This window comes from Triturus cristatus, chromosome 8, assembly GCF_964204655.1.
Source record: "Triturus cristatus chromosome 8, aTriCri1.1, whole genome shotgun sequence".
In the NCBI taxonomy this organism is placed as follows: domain Eukaryota; kingdom Metazoa; phylum Chordata; class Amphibia; order Caudata; family Salamandridae; genus Triturus; species Triturus cristatus.
Window position 1 is genome coordinate 466,381,112 of NC_140591.1, and position 22,587 is coordinate 466,403,698.

Consider the following 22,587-nt stretch of genomic DNA (forward strand, 5'->3'; position numbering starts at 1 on the left):
AACCATTGTTGGTAACATTTGCCGATGTCTCAAATTCTATATGTGTTTGGGTTACCCATTGTATCCATTGTATTTCACTGTATAAAAGCTTGTCCGCCACGGAGGTCAGGAGCAGTCTCTTGTGAACCCATCCCTGTGTGACATCACGGACAACTGTACTAGCTGCAGCTAATAAAACTCGATCTTTTACACCAGACGGAGTGTCCAGTGTCTCTGTAGTGCAAGGCAGGAGAACTAGAGGAATTCAGGCGTACTCTGCGCCGCTTGGCCCTTAAAGGTCCGGTTCCTCAAATGGCGACCACGAAGGGACGGCTTTAGTGGTAGCGGTGCAGCCAGAGGATCGTGAGGGGCCCCGCAAGGAAAATCCGGAGGAGGCGCCCCACGTGATTGACCCCTGTATGTCGGAAGTGGACCGAAGGATTTTGCGGCGTGGCTTCTCCTTTCAGACGGCTGCTGCGACTGCTGCCCTGACTGCCGTCCTGCCTTGGCCCCGGTTTTTGTGATGATTTGGTAGAACAAGACGATAGATGGACCTCCGGTTGGCGTAAGAGGATACTTAGTTAAGTATTTGATTGGTGGGTCGCTCCCACAAAATTTTGTTTTTGGGTCTTTGAGTTTCCTTTTTGTATTTCAATTGTTGCAATAATTGAAGCCAAAGGGTGAGTACGTTTGTGCTGTTTTGTTAAGAATTGACACACCCCCCTTTTTGAAGTTTGTAGAATAGTCCAGAGAAATAACGATGCCTGGTCTAAGTAAGTTTCATCGATTTTGTTGCTTAGGTTGTACTAGGGACTCCCAGCTCGATGACTCTTGTCCGATTCCTCCGGTTGGAACTCCCACTTATGAGCTCTATTCAAAACATGGTATTGGTCCCATTACTTTTAACAAAACATGGGTTCGATATACCAGAAGAGATGGTGTTTTGCAGTGGCCACAAAATGGCAGTTTTGAGCCCAATATATTAGAAAATTTAGAAACCACTTTGTTTAGAAGAAAAGCCCGGCCGGCAACGTTTGACTTGTTCCGCCTTTGGCGAAAGGAAGCCAAACAGAAAGAAATAAAACAAGCAAGAAGAGATCAAAAAGATAAAAATATGTCGATTTTACAGGCTGCCCAGCAGTTAAGAAATAACGAAGTAGACTCTGCTAGAGTGGTATCAGAAAGACAACATCGCATAGCAATAGATAGATGCTATCCGGTGTTGCCTACTTTCCCTTCAGAGAAGAGAAAAGATATAGAGGAAGACCCTTTAATGTCTTGTTTGTTGAATTCTCCTCCACCCTATGTGCAAACTCCTAATGCACCTCCTATGGTTCAGCCAGCAGCCGCTCAGCAACCTGCTCAGCCAAATAATACTTCTCTTCTTCCTCAGCCTTTGTTTTCTCCTCCTCCTGTTATTCCATCTCCTTTAAATTCCTCTCTATCCCCTGTTCTGGTGAGACATTCTCCAGGCACACCGAAGAGACTCACAAATGCTGTCACAAGTTTCTTTTCTCCCTTAATTGGAGCCCTGAATCTGTCTCCGTCTTTTTCTAGACGACAATCTCGTTGTCAGCTTCCTGTTATGGAAGAAAAGGTAGTATTAGGTTCCCTCGCCCGTAAATGGATCAAGAAAGGTCCATTATATAGTGCACAGGATATTATGAGCACCTTTTGTCAATGGACAGAGCCCATTCAAAGATACGTTTTTGACGTAATGTGCGATACTCTCATTAAGGGTTGGGACGATATGGAATTAGACACGGCTCCTATGGAACTGATGAAGCTCCAAGCCGATTTTGATAAGGGGTTTATAGTAGGAGCAGATATTGAGAAAGCGGTGATTATGCTGATTGAATTTAGGACTTCATTTCTCTCTCTAAAACTCCCCGAAACTGATCTTATTGACAAAACTAAACATTACCCAATGCGTGAAGTTCCCCCAGTATGGAGAGAGGCGGTAGGTGGTGCTCAGCCGGTGGCTGCTCATTTCCAGCGTATATGGGTACATGAACCTTGGAAAAGAGCCGAAGTTTTAGCCCTTAAACAAACACTTCCAGACCCACGTAAAAATCCTGCTGGCTATTAAAAGGAGCTATCCCAGACAGTTGAGGCTTGCGTTATGAACTGAGCTGATATCGATATGTTGTTTGGGAATGTTGTCCCACAAGCAATATGGGCGAAAATTCGTAGGGAGGATCATGCTTTCCTAACTAGGTGGTGTTTGGGCAGCTATTAGAGCTGCTGACACAGCACAAGTTGGCGGCGCAAAGCCTGACGATCTGATTACAGCACTTCCTGGTAGAATCATTGATCTAATGAAGACTCTTATGCCTGCAGTACGAGTAAATTGGGATAAGTTAACCGCCTGTAAGCAAAAGAAAGACGAGAGCGTCTCCGATTTCTTCACTCGTTTTGAGGAGACCTTCCTGGATCATAGTGGTCAGGATATGAGCACGGAAGGTGGACAACGCTTATTTGTGGACAAGTTCGTATTTAACTTGCTTCCCGAATTATCGAATAAATTAAAAAGTTCAGAGAGTGCATGGGCTGTTTCTTCTACTGCTAAAATATTGGCTACAGCACAATATTATGAAAACAGAGACAAGGAAGAGAAAGATAAGCAGGAGAAGAAAAATAAAGATTTAAAAACAAAGGTTCTTTTACAGCAGGCTTATCCTCCACGTCCTGCTCAGCACCAGTCTTCTCAGCCCCCACAGTTTCAGAAAGTGTTTCAGAAGCCCGAACCTTATGTACCCCGATCTATGCTAGGTCCAAACCAATGTGCTTACTGTAAGGAAGAGGGACATTTTAAGAGTAATTGTCCAGTTTTGCTCCAACGTAACAATGGAGTGTTTGCCCCACGAGGCTGTGGTAATTTCCAGTCAGTCTCCAGGGGTAGAGGTAGAGGTATGTCCCTCCAAGAGAAGCGTTCCTTTCCCTCTCCTAACGCTGTGAATTCTTTTGACCAACAGAGAGTCCAGTCTACACAATATTATAGTGACTATTATGTTGAAGGTGGCGACGAAAGTTTCCAAAATGAATAGGACAGCCATAGACAAAGTAAGGGAGTAGTATCAATTCCAGTAGATCAGAATGGTCCTTATGTCACTGTCAATGCAATGGGTATTTCAGAGCCATTTCTTTTGGATACTGGTGCAATGAGAAGTTCTATTATTCATTCTAAACTCCCTGGGGCACCTTTGTCTGGCTTAATAAACACGTCTGTAGGATTTTCCGGCGCCCCAGTTCATAACCCAGTCTCTTGCCCTTTACCTGTTTCGATTGGTCCATTTGACCTGGAAGCATCACTTATCCTTACAACTGGTTGTGGTGAGAATCTATTGGGTTTGGATCTGTTGAAAAAGTTACATGCCACATTACACTGCTCCCCTTCTGGTGTGTATTTTACGCTAGGTAAGAAACTAACATCGTCAATGCATTTGTCTAGAGATAAGTTTCCACCTGAATTACTATCTCTTCCTGAAAGTCTTTGGGCTACGGATCCGAATGATGTGGGTCGTCTTGCGATTCCACCATATGTTGTCACTCTCAAGCCTAATGTTAAACTGCCCCGTATAGCTCAGTATAAGATTTCCAATGAGGGTGAAAAAGCATTATTGGCTATTGTTCAAGATTTGGTCCAGAAGGGTGTGGTGGAAGAAACGAGAGGAAATGTGTGTAACAGCCCTATTCTTCCGATTCTTAAGCGAACGGATCCTTCTCAACCACCCGTCTATAGATTTGTGATTGATCTTCGAGAGGTGAACAAAATTGTTTCACCACAGTTCCCTGTTGTCCCAGATATTACAGCCTTACTGATGATGATACCAGCTTCAGCAACTTGGTTCACCGTGATTGACTTAAAGAACGCTTTCTTCAGCATTCCTATCGCTGAAGAGAGCAGAGATATTTTTGGATTTTGTTTAGGAGGCCGAAGCTTCTGATTCAAGAGAGCACCACAAGGCTATTGTGAAAGTCCATCCATTTATAGTCAAGCTCTTAAGTCACAGCTTGATACATTCCCTTTGCCTCCAGGAGCCACTCTTATTCAGTATGTGGATGATTTGTTGATCGCGACTGATTCAAAGGATGTGTGTAAAGATGTGACTGTGGCATTGTTGCGGCATTTGTCTGATCTCAATCATAAGGTATCACCTTCTAAATTACAGTACGTGTGCCAAGAAGTTACATACTTAGGTCATCTCTTATCAAAGGAGGGAAGGCGACTAACCCCCGAACGCATTGAAGCAATTACGCACATGTCGGTACCATCAACCCAGAGAGAAGTACGTGCTTTCTTGGGCATTACTTCCTACTGCAGACAATGGATACCTAGTTTTTCTTTATTGGCCAAACCTTTATTAGCACTTACACAGAAAGACACGCCCCATCCACTCCCATGGACTGATGAATGTCAGAAGAGTTTTTCTGACTTACGATCAGCCCTGTGTTCTGCCCCTGTGTTAGGTACCCCTGATTACAGTAAATGTTTCACGCTCTATGTCCATGAGAGAGAAGGTTGTGCATTGTCAGTTTTGACACAACAATTTGGAGACAAACAGAGGCCATGTGCCTACTTTTCTGCTACGTTAGACCCGGTAGCTAAGGCGTTACCTAGCTTCCTCAGAGCTACGGCTGCGACAGCAATCTCTATTCGTCAATCAGCTGGAGTAGTATTGGACCACACTCTCACTGTCATGGTACCACATGCTGTGGACACTTTATTGAATAGAACTAAAACACAACATCTCACGAGTGCTCGGTTGTCTGGTTACGAGTTGACTCTCTTGGCAAGCCACATACGTATAAAGCGATATAACACCTTGAATCCAGCTACTTTGTTACCACTCCCAGATGAAAGAGATCCTCAGGATCATCATGATTGTTTTCTTCGCACAGAAGAAGAAACAAAAGGAAGAATATATTTAAAGGATACTGCGCTCGAGGATCCGGATGGAACCTTGTGGGTTGACGGTTCCTGTTTCAAATTACCCAATGGCGAGACTACCTCAGCTTATGCAGTCACCACATTACATACAGTAGTGGAGACAGCATGTATCCGATACAATTCAGCCCAGGCTGTAGAATTGATAGCCTTGACTAGAGCATGTGTGCTGTCGAAAGGGAAAAGAGTGAATGTTTACACAGACAGCCAATATGCCTTTGGCGTGGCACACAGTTTTGGTCGTTTATGGAAGGAAAGAGGATTCTTTACTTCCCATGGAACGAAGATTCAGCATGGCCAGTTGGTCACCGATCTTCTTGACTCTCTCACATTACCTACCCAAATTGCCATCATCAAGTGTAGTGCACATAAAAGAGTCACAGATGACATTGGTCGCGGGAATGCTTTCGCAGACGAGGTAGCGAAAAACACAGCTAGGGACATCACAAGTCACATGTATGTTGCAGGCCCTGAAAATCAGATCTTAGAAAGAGGAATGTGTGAGGACACAATTGAGAGCGTAAGAACGATTCAGGAAGAGGCTACAGAGAAAGAATTGAGTAAGTGGAAAGAAAGTACGGGAATGTTGGATTCGAATGGATGTTGGACAGAATTGTCAGAGTATCAACGGTGGATGTTGCCAGATGCATATGTATTACCTGTAGTGACTATGGCTCATGGACCAGCTCACATTAGTGCTAAGGCATATGCAAACTCCTGGCTCCAGTTTGGCAAAATGAAGGAATTCCGAAATGTGCAGTCAATGTGGTAAAACATTGCATTATATGCTTAATGCATAACCCAGGGAAGGGTACTCCAACTCCTGCAGGCCATTTCTCTCCCCCACGTACCCCTTTGAAGTATTACAGATTGATTATATACACATGGATCGATGCAACAATCTCAAGTATGTTCTGGTGGTAGTGTGTGCATTCTCCAGATGGATAGAGGCTTACCCCTTAAAAGATAACACAGCTGTATCCACTGCTAAAGTATTACTGAAAGAGTTTTTTCCTAGATTTGGTTTGCCGCGAATTGTCTGGAGTGACAATGGAAGTGAATTTGTAGGCAAAATCACGCAGAAAGTATGTACGGGTCTTGGTATTAGGCAAAAATTCAATGCGGCAAACCATCCACAGTCAGCGGGTTTGGTAGAGTGCTACAATGGCACTCTCAAACTCAAATTGGCAAAGATTCAGGCCAGCACAGGTCTTGCCTGGCCTGACGCTTTACCATTGGCCTTACTATCCACCAGAACTACTGTACACTCTCGTATGGGACTTAGTCCATATGAAGTGATATTCGGACGCCCCGCCAATATTTGGGGAGTTCCTCTTCCTAGGAAGTACTCAGACATACCGTACCCTATGCTTATTGATTACCTTCATGACTTGACTGCTAAATTAAGTGTTCTTCGCCAACAGGTTCAAAGTGCTCTGTCAGAGGCTTCAACAGACCCAGGCCATTCTATCAAACCGGGTGACTGGGCCTGCACCAAGAACTTTCAACGAAAGAAAAATCTTGATCCTCGCTGGTCACCTCCTCGCCAGGTTCTGCTGGCTACGCGGACAGCAGTAAGGATAGAAGGCAAGAAAAACTGGGTCCACGCCGTGCATTGCAAAAAGGTACCCTTGCCTTTTGACCAGCGGGTCCGCGGGAGCATAGGTGAGTCTGAAGGAGACAAGACTCCCCGGTTCGTACCATTTAGTAACGCACGGCTGGAAGACACCCAGACTGAGGAAGAAAGTGATGAGACTCTTCGAAGAACCATTCCATTACATCTGCAAGTGAACACTACTAATCCGGAAATAATCTTTCAGGACCAAACGATCCCAACAAAGAAACGATACAACCTGAGGACCAGGCCTGAAGCAAAGACTTGAACATTTGTTACTTTTGCCACCAATGAACTATTTTTCCTTTTTAGATAGTATTTGTGCCATCTGTCCCCATCGCAGGGTCTCGGTAGGAGTCTTGGACTGAACCTGGTTTATGGTCAAGATCCGCTAGGTTCAGGATTATCAAATAGCCAAGTGATTGAGGAAGGTTGCCGCAAGCGACACATTTTTCTAGCCAGGATGGATGGTACATCATGTCAGGTAGATAGGAGACAGAATATGAAAACCAAATATTGTAAATCATTACGTAGTCGTTTTGGCATAACCTTGTGTGTGTTGCTGATTCTATGTGTTTTATTAGCATGTATAGGTTGGATTGTCCATGTGTTGCAACTAAAAACTGTTCCCTTATCTACTTATGTACCTTCTCGTCCCACTAAATTTCAACACAAGATAAGTGCCCTTTCCTCATATGAACAAATAAGAAGGATGGAGTATCAAAATAATTCGTTTATCCAGCTGTTACACCAACACCAATTAGTTGTCAACACATCTGACCGTTGGGTGTGTGGACTCATGCCTCACACTGCCCATAAAGGAATGCCCTATCTAGTATTGCCTTTCTCATATGAAGGTTCAGCATGGGCTTACCTGACCATGTTTTCGGCTGCCTACCACAACAGACTTCGATATCCGATAGGTACATTTGAGACTGGAATGGATTTTAGCCACGGTACTTTGATAAAGGGTATAGTGGCCATGGCTAAAATCCTAGGGAAGAGTAAGATTCCTTTGGATGAAAAGAAAGCCTACGAAGGTTGGAATGTAACTCATTACATTTCCAGTCTTAAAAACAAGACCAAACAAGAGAAGTCTTCCCCAGCATGGACTGTACCCCACCAAGGCAACTTTTGCCTCCGAATCAATAGCAAGGAGAATGACACGCAACAAAACTGTTCCCAGATATATGTATTCACGTCTCAAAATAACCCTCCATTGATCCCATCACAAGGAACCTATTTTGTCTGCTATGACAAAGCATATACATGGCTCCCCTCTGACTTTTCGGGAACATGTTACATAGCATTCTTGCTTCCCCCAACGTATACTGCACCCTCAGACCCTCACAGACACAGATATGGTAGAGGTGTATTTGATGCCAAAGACACAGCTGGCCAGGAGGGAGGAGATTTCTTCAAAGGATTCATTCCCTTCTGGGGACCAGTGATTAACAGCGGAAACATTAGGCGATTAGTTCGCGTGGTTGAGACAACCATCGATGTTACTGCAGGTGCCTTAAGTAACATTACTGCAGAACTCCGAGCGGACCGTCTCATGACGTTACAAAACAGAATTGCGCTAGATGTGATCCTAGCAGACCGAGGAGGAGTCTGTAAATTGATTGGATCAAGCTGCTGTATATACATTCCTGATGACGCCTCGACTGTATATCAGGCCATCTCAAAATTACATACCATCTCCACATCGATCCATCAGGACGAAGGAGATTGGTCCCTCATGGGATGGTTATGGGGATTATTATCTACCTGGGGATGGAAGATACTAACATTCCTTGGAGCAATTCTGGCCATCATATTCTCTTGTTGCTTGTGCATACACTGTGGTCCTGCTATCTGTGGTCTGTTCGCTACCTTATGTGTATCAAAGCCTGTAACCCAACAACCAGAGAATATTAAGATGATGGTCCAGCAACAGTTAAACGACCTTATGGCAATTGATATTGACTCCGACTAACATGAGCCCAGTCATTGTGTTATTGCCTGAGTAATGGCAAAAGGAGGGTGTGAGGTTCTGAAATTTGTCGTTTCTCGATCGTACCCAGACTCCATCTTGTGTTCTCCGCCATCTTAGGTTGCCCTCACTCAGGCAGCTGGTAAACAAGATGTTTTTGTCATTTCTGCCCTTGCGTGTCAGGTAGCTTTTCGTCCCGTGTTTATTAACTAGTGTCAGGGTCTGGCCGAATACACTAATTCATGTCTGAGCTGGATAATCCCCGCCCGAACTATCTGTTAGCTCACACCATTCTTTCCTCTCGCTTATCTTATCTACTGCCCTTCGCTACACATCTCATGCATTCTCTGGTCTCACGACTGTCCTTCTAGAGCATACAACCATGTTTTCTTTCCGTGTAAACTGTATCATGTGGATTCTCTTTGCAATTTGCTTAAAGGGGCCAGCAACAAACATCACCTGGAACTCGAGTCAGTTTTTAGCTTAAACCATTGTTGGTAACATTTGTCGATGTCTCAAATTCTATATGTGTTTGGGTTACCCATTTTATCCATTGTATTTCACTGTATAAAAGCTTGTCCGCCACGGAGGTCAGGAGCAGTCTCTTGTGAACCCATCCCTGTGTGACTTCACGGACAACTGTACTAGCTGCAGCTAATAAAACTCGATCTTTTACGCCAGACGGAGTGTCCAGTGTCTCTGTAGTGGAAGGCAGGAGAACTAGAGGATTTCAGGCGTACTCTGCGCCGCTTGGCCCTTAAAGGTCAGGTTCTTCACCTGCTGCTGTGTTTCCTCCATCTTCCTCCATGTTCTTTAGCTCCTTGAAGTGAGAGCTGTTCCATGATATCCGGTAAGGGCCTGCTGTTATCATGGGCCCTTTCACCTGTGTCACCGTTAATGGTTCCTTTGAGAATGGTCTGTCCAATTTTCTCAGCTGCCGCTGGCGTACCACCACGACAACCCCTTGCTTGAGGTACGCGGGAGTGGCATGTCTCCTGGCGTTGGCCTACGCCTTCATTTTCTCCTTGGCTTCTTGGTCTCTGACAGCAATGCTGCTGTGCTCTGGTGTTGCTGTTGCTGTTGCTTCCAGCTGTGGTAGCCTTGTCCTGCCCAGCACCAGCTCAGCGGGGCACCGTCCCGTGGAGCTGTGAGGGGTGTTGCACTTGCTGATGTTGACGAGACTTGTCGCAGGATGGGAAATCTTGAGTATTCATCAATGATCACGAGCAAGTAGTTGCCCGTTTCTAGAGGTCCGTAGAAGTCTGCTGCCAGTTCCGTCCACACTGCCCGCAGGAGCTCTGACATTTGTAGTGGTTCTGGTTTTGCTGGCTGCCCTGTCGTTTGGCAGATGTGGCAATTTGTGATGGTGGTCTCCACCATATTGTCCAAACCAGGAAACCACACTTTCTCCCGTAGCAGTTTCTTTTTTTTTTTTTTTTTCAAAATTTTATTGAAACAATAAATCAGATACAAGCATGGGCCTACAACCACCAGGGCCGGCCGCTAGAGTCAGAAATGATCGTACATTAGTTAAAGCAGTAGGCGACACCTGGGGCCCAGCCCCGTAAATGGCTCAGGATAGCTCGAAAGAAGCAGGAGACATACATTTAACATAAATAACAACAAAAAACAAAAGGCGAGGCATACAAGCAGAAAACGTGGGTCAGGCTACATCCGGGGGACTTTACTCCAAGACTTCAATTAGCTATCATCAGGAGGGAGTATTGAAAGATCGGGGGGGGGGTAACGGGAAAGGAACATCCATATATGCGATTATACAGTCAGTTACGAGGAACCATCAAGGGTCAGGGGGACAAAGCAATATCGGTGTCCACTAGGGGGGGCGTACAGATACCCCCACGATATACGTTCCATTGCCCCCAAATTCTACCCCATGCCCCGGGTTTACCGCGGGCCACATATACAGTCTTCTCCCTGAACATACACCAGTCCATGTTTTCCTTCCATACTGACACGGTGGGTGGCCGCTGGGAGCCCCAAAGCTGCGCTATATCCCTCTTGGCAATCATGTATCCCAGGGCCGCCCACCGAGTCTGCGCCGCGTTATAATCATTGGGCTCCCACACATTCAAGACACAGCGACGCACCTCCGGCAGCAGCTCCACCCCGGTGACTTGCCCCATGACCCTATGAACCCGACGCCAGTATTCCGCCACCTCCCGGCACTCCCAAAGGATATGGAGAAAGGTGGCACTGAGCCCACACCCCCGCCTGCAGAGCCCATCCTCCGAGAATCCCATCGAGACAAGACGGGGGCCCGTAACATACACCCGGTGGAGGATCTTTAGCTGAACCAGGCGGAGGCGGGCTGGAATGGCAACTTCCTTGGGGGACGATAGTGCGGACTGCCAGTCCTCGTCGTCTAATTCCACCCCGTCCCCCGTCCACGTCTCCCGAAGGCGCACCAATAGGTCGGCCCGATTGTTAATGAGTTTTTTATAAATTAAGGAGATAGTACTGTCGGGAACATGACCATCAAGTATGCGGTCCTCGAGGGGCGAAGAGGCAGGGATCTTGGTCCCCCCCCCAAAGACAGAGAGCAGGGCGTGCCGAACCTGGGCGTATCGGAAAAACTCCTTTTCCGTGAGTTCGTATTCGCTCTGGAGCGCCGCGAAGGTCTTCACCGCGCCCTTCATCCATAAGTCTCCCACTCTACTGATGCCAATCGTGTCCCAACGGTCAAACCCCTTCGTTGTCCAGAGGCTTCCCAGTCGGTCGGAGGCAAATAAAGGAGTAGCGCATGTTAGTCGCTCACTCCAGCCCATGGCTACATTGGCCGCCTTCCAAATCCGTACCGCGATCTTAGTGGGGCCCGTCAGGGTCCGTCCAGCCGAGCGGGAGTAAAGCGCCCTGTTATAGTTACCGCCGGGAAGCAGGAATTTATCCATCTCATACGCCGGATTCAAGCCAGGCGCATACGTGGCGTGGTTAATGGCTGATAGCTGCGAGGCCCAATAATACCTGCGAATGTCGGGAAGCGCGATGCCCCCGTCATACCAGGGGAGAGTAAGTTTGGCCAGGGCAATACGCGCCCGCCCGTCCCACACCAGTCTCCTCTGCAGACTCTCTACTTCCCGAAAGTAGGCTACTGGAATGATGTCGAAGGAGTTCTGAAGTGCATAGAGGAACCTGGGAAGGGACATCATTTTAAACAATGCGGCCCGACCCAGTGGGGACAGGGGCAGCCTACACCACCGGGCCGTGTCTTCCCTCAAACGTCGAAGTGGAAGCAGGAGATTGTGCTCATAGCGAGCTACCGGGTCCAACGAGATGTGTATCCCCAGGTATTTAAAGCCGGACAGAGATATTTGGATCGGAAGCCGAAGCGGCAGGAGAGGGGGGCCACCGGAGATAGGATAGACACAGGATTTAGACCAGTTAATCGTGAGACCCGAATTTCTCCCGTAGGAAGTCAGAACATCGAAGAGAACGTTAAGCGACTGCCGCGGCGAGGTAAGATACAGGAGGATATCGTCAGCATATAACGAGACCCGATCCTCAAAGCCCGGGGCCCACCGGATCCCCCTGATCGAGGGCTCCCAGCGGAGCCAAGCGGCGAGTGGCTCCAGGGCGAGAGCAAAGAGCAGAGGGGACAACGGGCACCCCTGCCTCGTACCCCTACCAAGAACGAAGGGCCGAGAGACCCGCCCATTAACCACCACCTGAGCCATGGGTCCCGTGTAGAGAAGCTTCACCCAGCCAAGAAATCCCTCCCCAAAGCCGAATTTGGTCAAAACAGCCCAGAGGAATGGCCACTCGATGGTGTCAAAGGCCATAGTGGCATCTAAAGAAACCAGCACGGCCGGTTCAGAGAGGTACTCCGCCCTGGCGAGGGCGCCATGGAGACGCCTCAAGTTGAGGGCGGTGTTGCGATGTGGGATGAATCCGCATTGATCAGGATGAATCAGATCGCAAATGACGCTCAACAAACGATTGGCAAGGACTTTAGCCAGGATTTTAGGCTCTGCATTTAGCAGTGAGATAGGCCTGTAGGAGGCACAGCGGTCCCGTGGCTTACCGTCCTTGGGGATCACGACTATCGTGGCCAGTCGCTGGTCGACCGGAAGGGAACCGGCCTCAAGGGACTCCTGAAACATACGACGGAGGAAGGGCGCTAGTTTATCCGGGCGCAACTTATATAATTCGATAGGTAGACCGTTGGGGCCCATGGCCTTGCCCGAGCGAAGGGACCGAATCGCAGTCGCGATTTCATCTACCGTCAAGGGAGCGTCCAGCTGCTCACGGTCCTCGGCAGAAAGGCCAGGCAAAGCAATGTCCCTCAGGAGAAGGCGAGAATCTTTCTCATCTCTATCAGTCACCGGGGAGTACACAGTCCGGAGGTGGTCGGCAAAACATTCCACAATCTCACCAGGCTCCGTCACACACACTCCATCCGAGACACGCAACTCCGGGACCACACGATTCACTCTCTCCTTCTTATCCAGCCACGCAATCAGCTTTCCCGCCTTGTCCCCGGCATCATACAACCGACCCTGCTGCTCCCTATACATAGTTTTGGCGGCGTCGGTGACAAGAGATCTGTATTCAAACTGTTTCAGATTAAGGGCATGGAGCCCGTCCGGAGTGACACCCGCCTCCAAGGCCGACTCCAGCCCCAAGATGTCAGTCTCCAGCTTCACCACCGCCTCACTCCTGAGCTTCTTAGCCACCACTATCTGGGAGAGGGCGTGTCCGCGGATTACAGTTTTAAAGGCTTCCCACAGGGACCTTGCAGACAACACAGACCCCTCGTTTTCAAGAAAGTATTGGTCCATAGCCTTAACCAGACTCTCGCGGGTCGTGGGGTCTCGCAGGGACCACGGGTTAATGGGAGCGATCCGCCCTGCAGACCGCGACTCGGTGTCAAAGAGAAGCCACAGCGGGGAATGATCGGAGATACCCCTCGCTAGGTGCCTGACCTCTCGAATTCGACCCGCCTGCGTCGCGGGCATAAGGAAATAGTCTAACCTAGAAAGACTCCCATGTGCCCCAGAGTGAAAGGTGTATTGACATTGGGTCGGATGCATTAATCGCCAACTATCCACCAGGCCGAAGGTCTCCAACAGACCACCTAGCCAAGCCTGGGCAGCGGGGAGGGCCCTGGGTGGGTGACGATCCAGGTCACCCGAGACCACCGAATTAAAATCCCCGCCCATAAGCAAAAGGCCGTCCGGAAGTTCAAGCAGCATTCGACCCAAGTCCGCGAAGGTGGAGTTCTGGAGGCCCGGTGGGACGTAAATTGAGACCAGGGCAAGGGGATACCCCTCCCACCTCCCAGTCAGACAAACATAACGCCCTCTGTCATCTGAGACCACCCTCGTGATCTCCAACGAAAGTGAGGATCGCAGGAGAATGCCCACCCCCCTGGAGCCAGTTGTGTAACCAGAGTGAGCCACGAGGCGGTATCCCCCCCTGTTCATTGCATGGCAGACATTACCAACCAAATGCGTCTCCTGGAGAAACACCACATCAGGAGTCAGACGACGCAGATACTGCAGAACTACACCCCGTTTGATACGGTCCCCCAACCCATTGACGTTCCAAGACATCAGCTTCAACCCGTCCCCCCCATCCCCTCCAATAGATCAGAGGTCCCCCCGCAAGCAGCACAAGTCCCAAAAGTGGAAGAAAATCAATACCTCGCCCTGCAAACAAAAACCACACTACAAAACAACCCCTCCTTCCCCCCCACCCCCCCCAACACCCAACTCCCCCCACCCTGCACCCCTGCGGGCCAAAAAACCCCCCAAAATTGCAGTGTGCCTGTCGCCCAACTAACCCCAGTCTACAAAAAGACCCCGGAGGAGGAAAGGGACCCGGCCCCGCCCGCCCCCCATACACATACTAGCAAAACACACTGAACCAAAGAAGTACAACCCAGCTGAGCAGTGCAAATTGGCAAAATCAAGGACCTAAAGTCACTCCAAAGGGGACCCGCCACCGTTGGCACCCGCAGAGGGCCCGGGACGGCCACCTCTGTCAGGTAGCGAGTCCAACCAGTCACTCACGGCCACAGGAGAGTCAAAGAAGGCAGTCCGATCATCATGTTCCACTCGGAGTTTGGCAGGGTAGAGCATAGAGTACTTTAGGCCCAGTTCACGAAGACGACGTTTCACCCCCTGGAATCCCATCCGCTGCTTCTGGACAAGTTGAGTAAAGTCCGGATAAAAGTTAATGGATGAGTTCTCATAGCGAACCGGGCCATGGACCCGCGAGGCCTGTAGAATCGCATCCCGGTCTCTGTAGTAAAACAATTTGGCCACGATAGGCCTCGGGGGGGCCCCCGGCCGTGGCCGCCCGCCCGGAACTCGATGAGCCCGTTCAACGGCAAAAAATTTACTCAAGCCCGCAGGGGTCAGCTGTTGGAGGATGAGTTCCTCGACCAGGAGGTCAACCGGGCGGTCGTCGGTGGACTCCGGTACGCCGATGACACGGATGTTGTTGCGTCGGGCCCGTCCCTCGAAGTCCTCCAGCCGCCGGGCCATCTGCTCGTTGACCACCTTTATGTCGCCAAGCGCGGCCTGCAGGCCCGACACATCCGCACCCAGGGTGGAGGTCCGTGCATCGAGAGTTTGAACCCTCTCGTTTGTTTTGGAGAGGTCCGCCCGTATTAAGGTGACATCAATCGCCACCGTATCGATCTTGCGGGCCAGGGCCTCATATTGCGTGGCGATGGTCTCCCTGATGCCATCAATGGCGCCCATGATGTCCTGTAGGGAAAGTTCCGAAGAGACGGATGTGCCACCACCGGCGACGTCTGAGGGGGGACCGGCCGTTCCAGGAGAGCCTCTGCCCTGAGTGTAGCGGTCCATGTTGTTGGTCTGGACCGATCCTCCACGGAGGGAGGATTTAGTCTTACGCCCCTCGGGGCCCCCCTTGCCCCCCATGCGGCCACGGACTCCGAGGGGGACCGCCGATCAAGAGTGGTTGGGATACCGGCCCTGGAAACCAAAGCCTCACCCGAGGCCACAATATGGCGGTGCGGGGGGACCCAGGGCGATAAGCACTCTAGTGGCAGATGGAGACAAAGCTTTGTGCAGAGTTTAGGGAAACACCCCGCCACCTCGATCGCTCCACCGGCCAGCCCCCTGAGGTCTGAAAGTGAAACCGAAAGTGGCCAAGCGGCCCCTGGCACCGCGCCACAGCCGCTGTTGTTCAACTGCGACACGGCCCCACGGCTCACCTTGCCCCGGGCACCTCCGTCGGGTGGGTCCCAAAAGTTCAAACAACGATATTTCAGGATTCCCGGGTCCGATTGAATTCCTGAAAAGAGATACGTGCTCAGCTGGTCGTCCTCTCCCAGATTCCATAAACCAAATCAGGATATTGTCAGGATAAATTCCGAGGAGCAGCGAGGGTCCGGGGAGCCCTGTGCTCACGCGACCATCTTGGATGCGCGCTAGGCTCCTCCTCCCCCGTAGCAGTTTCTTTGTCGCAACCATGCCTCTGTGTGATTCGTGTGCCAAGTTTACAGTCTGTTACAAAAAACAGTGGTCCTGAACCTATACTTAGAATGAATTAATCAAAATATTTTGTATTTTATGATTCAGTTAACCATATCATTAAATGAATTAAACAGCAAAAAAGAGAGAGAACGACCTGGAAAAGAATTCATCATATGTTTATTCAATGATGATTTGGATAAAAGCCATACATGTTATATTAATCACATGAATCAATCAAAAGAGGTTGCACCAGAGGAAGATGTGCAGTGAAAAGGAGAGGGTGCTCAAGTGTAAGGAAATCAAAAAAGAGAATACTTCAACATATTATCTGGAATTTAATATGTCAGGGCAGGGAAGAGCGGTTACAAGTCACCGTCTTAGCTAGTCTGTCCCAATGGCATTCATATAAACTTGACTTTTGTTTATTCACAGAAATCAATTCCAATGCAGCACATTGAAAAGGGTATTTCGGGTACAGACTAAATACAAAAGGGCGTCGACGTTTCGATCCGACTTGCGACCATAAGGGAAATTTAGACAGCCTCGGTCTTGCGGATCTTCATCAGGACTTGGCCTGGGCAACCTAAAAGGCAATTGGCGCCGATTAGTAGGTCGTTGCATTAAAAGGGGGTTAAAATCAATAAAAGGTTTACAGGGGCTCACCTATCAATTATAGGTGATTAGCGAAATCCACGGTTCATACATGGAGTCCAATAGAATGAATTCTATAGTCAACCTTGAAAGACAAATGTAATCAATGTAGGATCAGCTAAAGTAATAAACTTCTAACTACTACAAAGGGATACAATGAATTTATTACCTTGACAGTGAATGTCCAAAAGTAAACCACCAGAGGCTTCAGGGGACGATTACAGCCAACTATGTAAACAAAGAGGGAGGCTACGATTTAATTGCGTTACTCAGTGGAAATACAGTAATACCCATGGAATCACACTGCCACAGTAAAACGGACCATCAATTATATTAGCAACGGGGTCAGATGGATAATAAAAGCTTAAAAGCTTAAAGGCTTCTATTGGAAGACCGTGTAACTCATAGCGCTCGACACTGGGTGTAAACAGCGCCCAGAAGGCGACTGAATGCCAATTGGAAACGGTATACTAAGTCCCAAAGCGGGGGAAGTGTATCGGTTACATGTCATGCAAGAAGCCGGCATGTTCAAGCTAAGCGCATTAATTACGAAGGTCCTACGCGTCACGGCCGCGTCTATAACAAAACATCGTAGTGATCCAAGGGGTGGGGGTTTTTTTAACTTACTGTTCCAATTCAAAAATAGGCGGACAACTGGGGTTCCTTAGATTATTTAGTTTGAGCGCGCCTAGCCAGTACGCGGTCATCACCGTGGAGTCAGGCACAAATGAAGCAGGAGGTGGACGAAGTTCACGTTAGTTATAACGTTACCGGTAGCGTCAGGCAGTACGTGACCGGTATGAGAATAGGAAGGGAGGAAAGACTCCCGAAATGATAGCGAGTGACAGAGCAAATTCAAAATATTTACAATTACATACAAACTTAATAATAGCGATATTACAACAGAACATACCATGTTATAATTATGAGAAACATGAGCATGGAAAATTAGATAGACATCATAATAAGGGTGATGCGACAAACCACACAGTCTTACAAATACATGAAAGCCATAAGCCTGGAGTATTTTCAACAGACAATGAATCAATCAGTGGTTGACACCAGAGCCCTAATGTCTAAACCGGCCAGATGTAGTACAAGAATGATACAATACAGTTAAATTAGTAATTTGGGAGTATTGAGACCTGTCTGCTGATCTCTTCAAATTCGTTAAGGCCTCGGGTTACTGTATTAAGAGAGTGTATCCATTTGCACTCGCGTTTATTGAGGGTTATGCTGAAGTCTCCCCCTCTGGGGTTGGGGCTAACCTTTTCTATGACCCACCATTGAAGACTGTTGGCCGCATGGTCGAATAGCGTAAAATGCTCCACTAAGGGGGCACCCTGTACCCTACAGCGAATACGGCTACAGTGTTGTAGTATACGGCACTTGACTTTCTGTATGGTTTGCCCAACATAGATGAATCCGCAAGGGCATTGGATTGCATAAATCACGCCGCTCGTATTACAATTACTGTGTTCCTTTAAGCTGTACGTGCACCCATTGTATGTAAAATCAGTCATTTCTTTGGACATAGAGCAGGCCTTACAAGTACCACACTTATGATGACCATTAATAGGTGGGAGACCCCATAGAGTTGTCTGTGCATCGATCCTAGGAGTGTCTAACATAGATTTAACCACATTGTCCCTAATATTTTTGGCTTTTTTGAAAGCATGTAGGGGGAGTGGTATATTTTTTAACTCATCGGAAACTAGGTGCCAATGTTTGTTGATTACCTTCTTAATAGCGTTACTCTTTGTATTAAAGGTAGTAACACAAACCAGGCGCTCGTCATTATTCTCCATTCTGACCTTTGGGCTCAGCAGAAGGTCCCTAGGGTTGTGCCATGCCCGTTTGCGTGCCTTTTTAAGCAATCTAACGGGGTAACCTCGTTCACTTAGTCTCGCGAGGAGACCCGCCGACTCCTCAAGGAAGTCCTCCTTTTTAGAGTAGTTTCTCCTAAGCCTAAGGAACTGGCCAAAAGGCAGATTGTCTCTCAAATTACGTGGGTGGTGACTTGTGTATCTCAACAAAGTCACCACCCACGTAATTTACCCCGTTAGATTGCTTAAAAAGGCACGCAAACGGGCATGGCACAACCCTAGGGACCTTCTGCTGAGCCCAAAGGTCAGAATGGAGAATAATGACGAGCGCCTGGTTTGTGTTACTACCTTTAATACAAAGAGTAACGCTATTAAGAAGGTAATCAACAAACATTGGCACCTAGTTTCCGATGAGTTAAAAAATATACCACTCCCCCTACATGCTTTCAAAAAAGCCAAAAATATTAGGGACAATGTGGTTAAATCTATGTTAGACACTCCTAGGATCGATGCACAGACAACTCTATGGGGTCTCCCACCTATTAATGGTCATCATAAGTGTGGTACTTGTAAGGCCTGCTCTATGTCCAAAGAAATGACTGATTTTACATACAATGGGTGCACGTACAGCTTAAAGGAACACAGTAATTGTAATACGAGCGGCGTGATTTATGCAATCCAATGCCCTTGCGGATTCATCTATGTTGGGCAAACCATACAGAAAGTCAAGTGCCGTATACTACAACACTGTAGCCGTATTCGCTGTAGGGTACAGGGTGCCCCCTTAGTGGAGCATTTTACGCTATTCGACCATGCGGCCAACAGTCTTCAATGGTGGGTCATAGAAAAGGTTAGCCCCAACCCCAGAGGGGGAGACTTCAGCATAACCCTCAATAAACGCGAGTGCAAATGGATACACTCTCTTAATACAGTAACCCGAGGCCTTAACGAATTTGAAGAGATCAGCAGACAGGTCTCAATACTCCCAAATTACTAATTTAACTGTATTGTATCATTCTTGTACTACATCTGGCCGGTTTAGACATTAGGGCTCTGGTGTCAACCACTGATTGATTCATTGTCTGTTGAAAATACTCCAGGCTTATGGCTTTCATGTATTTGTAAGACTGTGTGGTTTGTCGCATCACCCTTATTATGATGTCTATCTAATTTTCCATGCTCATGTTTCTCATAATTATAACATGGTATGTTCTGTTGTGATATCGCTATTATTAAGTTTGTATGTAATTGTAAATATTTTGAATTTGCTCTGTCACTCGCTATCATTTCGGGAGTCTTTCCTCCCTTCCTATTCTCATACCGGTCACGTACTGCCTGACGCTACCGGTAACGTTATAACTAACGTGAACTTCGTCCACCTCCTGCTTCATTTGTGCCTGACTCCACGGTGATGACCGCGTACTGGCTAGGCGCGCTCAAACTAAATAATCTAAGGAACCCCAGTTGTCCGCCTATTTTTGAATTGGAACAGTAAGTTAAAAAACCCCCCACCCCTTGGATCACTACGATGTTTTGTTATAGACGCGGCCGAGACGCGTAGGACCTTCGTAATTAATGCGCTTAGCTTGAACATGCCGGCTTCTTGCATGACATGTAACCGATACACTTCCCCCGCTTTGGGACTTAGTATACCGTTTCCAATTGGCATTCAGTCGCCTTCTGGGCGCTGTTTACACCCAGTGTCGAGCGCTATGAGTTACACGGTCTTCCAATAGAAGCCTTTAAGCTTTTAAGCTTTTATTATCCATCTGACCCCGTTGCTAATATAATTGATGGTCCGTTTTACTGTGGCAGTGTGATTCCATGGGTATTACTGTATTTCCACTGAGTAACGCAATTAAATCGTAGCCTCCCTCTTTGTTTACACAGTTGGCTGTAATCGTCCCCTGAAGCCTCTGGTGGTTTACTTTTGGACATTCACTGTCAAGGTAATAAATTCATTGTATCCCTTTGTAGTAGTTAGAAGTTTATTACTTTAGCTGATCCTACATTGATTACATTTGTCTTTCAAGGTTGACTATAGAATTCATTCTATTGGACTCCATGTATGAACCGTGGATTTCGCTAATCACCTATAATTGATAGGTGAGCCCCTGTAAACCTTTTATTGATTTTAACCCCCTTTTAATGCAACGACCTACTAATCGGCGCCAATTGCCTTTTAGGTTGCCCAGGCCAAGTCCTGATGAAGATCCGCAAGACCGAGGCTGTCTAAATTTCCCTTATGGTCGCAAGTCGGATCGAAACGTCGACGCCCTTTTGTATTTAGTCTGTACCCGAAATACCCTTTTCAATGTGCTGCATCGGAATTGATTTCTGTGAATAAACAAAAGTCAAGTTTATATGAATGCCATTGGGACAGACTAGCTAAGACGGTGACTTGTAACCGCTCTTCCCTGCCCTGACATATTAAATTCCAGATAATATGTTGAAGTATTCTCTTTTTTGATTTCCTTACACTTGAGCACCCTCTCCTTTTCACTGCACATCTTCCTCTGGTGCAACCTCTTTTGATTGATTCATGTGATTAATATAACATGTATGGCTTTTATCCAAATCATCATTGAATAAACATATGATGAATTCTTTTCCAGGTCGTTCTCTCTCTTTTTTGCTGTTTAATTCATTTAATGATATGGTTAACTGAATCATAAAATACAAAATATTTTGATTAATTCATTCTAAGTATAGGTTCAGGACCACTGTTTTTTGTAACATACATTACCCAGGTCCTTGACCAGATTGGGTTACCCCGTCTTTTGTAATGATCAAGTTTACAGTCTGTCTGCGCAAGACCCTTGGCATCACTATTCTTGTTCCTCTCATTATTATTCCATTCACGTTCTCTGATAGTTCTTCATGAACTTTTTTGAACGCCAGCATTTCCTCCTTGTTCACTCCTTCCATTATGCTGTTGTTGTTGACATGTCTCCATCTTTGCTGTCTTGTTACCATTTTTACCGCCTGCATTGTGGCATCCCTCTCTGTTTCTTGCTCCAGTTCTGCTATAGTTATCGATGCCGGAGTGTTTTGTTCCAGTACAAAGTTCAGATATTCCTCCGCTATTGATGTGTCCTGAGGTCTCCGTGGTAGAGGATGCCGCGACATGTAGTCCGCCGGGTTATGTTCTTTCCCTGGTTTGTGCACGATCTTGAAGTTATAGTCCATCAGTCTTATGCCCCAGCGCTCGATGCGAGGTGGTATTTTCGCATATGGATTTCCATAGATTGTCACTAGGGCCTGATGGTCTGTTACGATAGTGAATGGTTTCCCGTAGATGAACATGTGATAGTGCTCACACGCCCATACTACTGCGAGGCTTTCTTTTTCTGTCTGCGAGTATGCCCTCTCAATGTCAGACAGGCTTTTGCTTGCATATGCCACGATCTTTCTTGGAGAATCTTTGCCTGGCTTGTGTTGTGCTAAGATCGCTCCTTGCCCTACCGGGCTGGCGTCCACCATCAGTTCCGTGCACAGCAGTGGATCGAAGTAGGCAAGATGGTCTACTGCTATCACAGCATGTCTGATGGCCTCAAACGCCTTGTTGCATTCTTGTGTCCACATGAAGGTCTGGCCTTGCTTCGTTAATTCCCTAAGTGGTGTGCTCACTGTGGCAAAGTCTTTTATGTATCTAGCGCAGTAACTGGCAAGCCCAAGGAATGACCTCACTTCTGCAACGTCAGCTGGAGGGCTTGCTTTTTACAGCGTCTCCACTTTGCTGTGGTCTGGTCGCATCCCTTTTTTTGAGAAGATGTGTCCAAAAAATACCCGTTAATTTCTCCGTATTTCGCACTTGTCTTCATTTAGCGTTAGACCTGCTTGTTCCAGATGTGCATATACGTCCCGCAACGCTCTGTCATGCTCTTCATCTGATCGACCAAACACCAGAATGTAATCACTGTAATTGAGGCTGTTCTTTACTGGCCTTATGACCTGCCGTATTGTTTCTTGAAATATCTCTGCGACCGATGAGATGCCAAAATTCAGTCGCTTGTAGCGAAATAGACCCATATGCGTGAAGAATGTGGTAATGTACCTTGATTGTGGGTCAAGCTCCAGCTGATGATACCCTTTGCACAAGTCCAGCTTTAAAAATCGGCAGGCGC

General features: G+C 47.4%; 2 protein-coding genes across 3 annotated transcripts in view; one reads left to right on the forward strand and one right to left on the reverse strand.

Annotated features, from left to right (window-relative positions):
- KCNRG (potassium channel regulator) overlaps positions 1-9,197 on the forward strand; it is a 109,835-nt gene extending 100,638 nt beyond the window's left edge. For both annotated transcript variants that reach the window (XM_085621929.1, XM_085621928.1), the window contains exon 3: positions 6,352-9,197. In XM_085621929.1, coding sequence (XP_085478055.1) covers positions 6,352-6,810 — 459 coding nt within the window. In that variant the 3' untranslated portion in view covers positions 6,811-9,197. The remainder of the gene's footprint in view (positions 1-6,351) is intronic.
- Positions 1-22,587, reverse strand: part of SPRYD7 (SPRY domain containing 7) — an 875,965-nt gene that overhangs the window by 769,155 nt on the left and 84,223 nt on the right. The window lies entirely within an intron of this gene.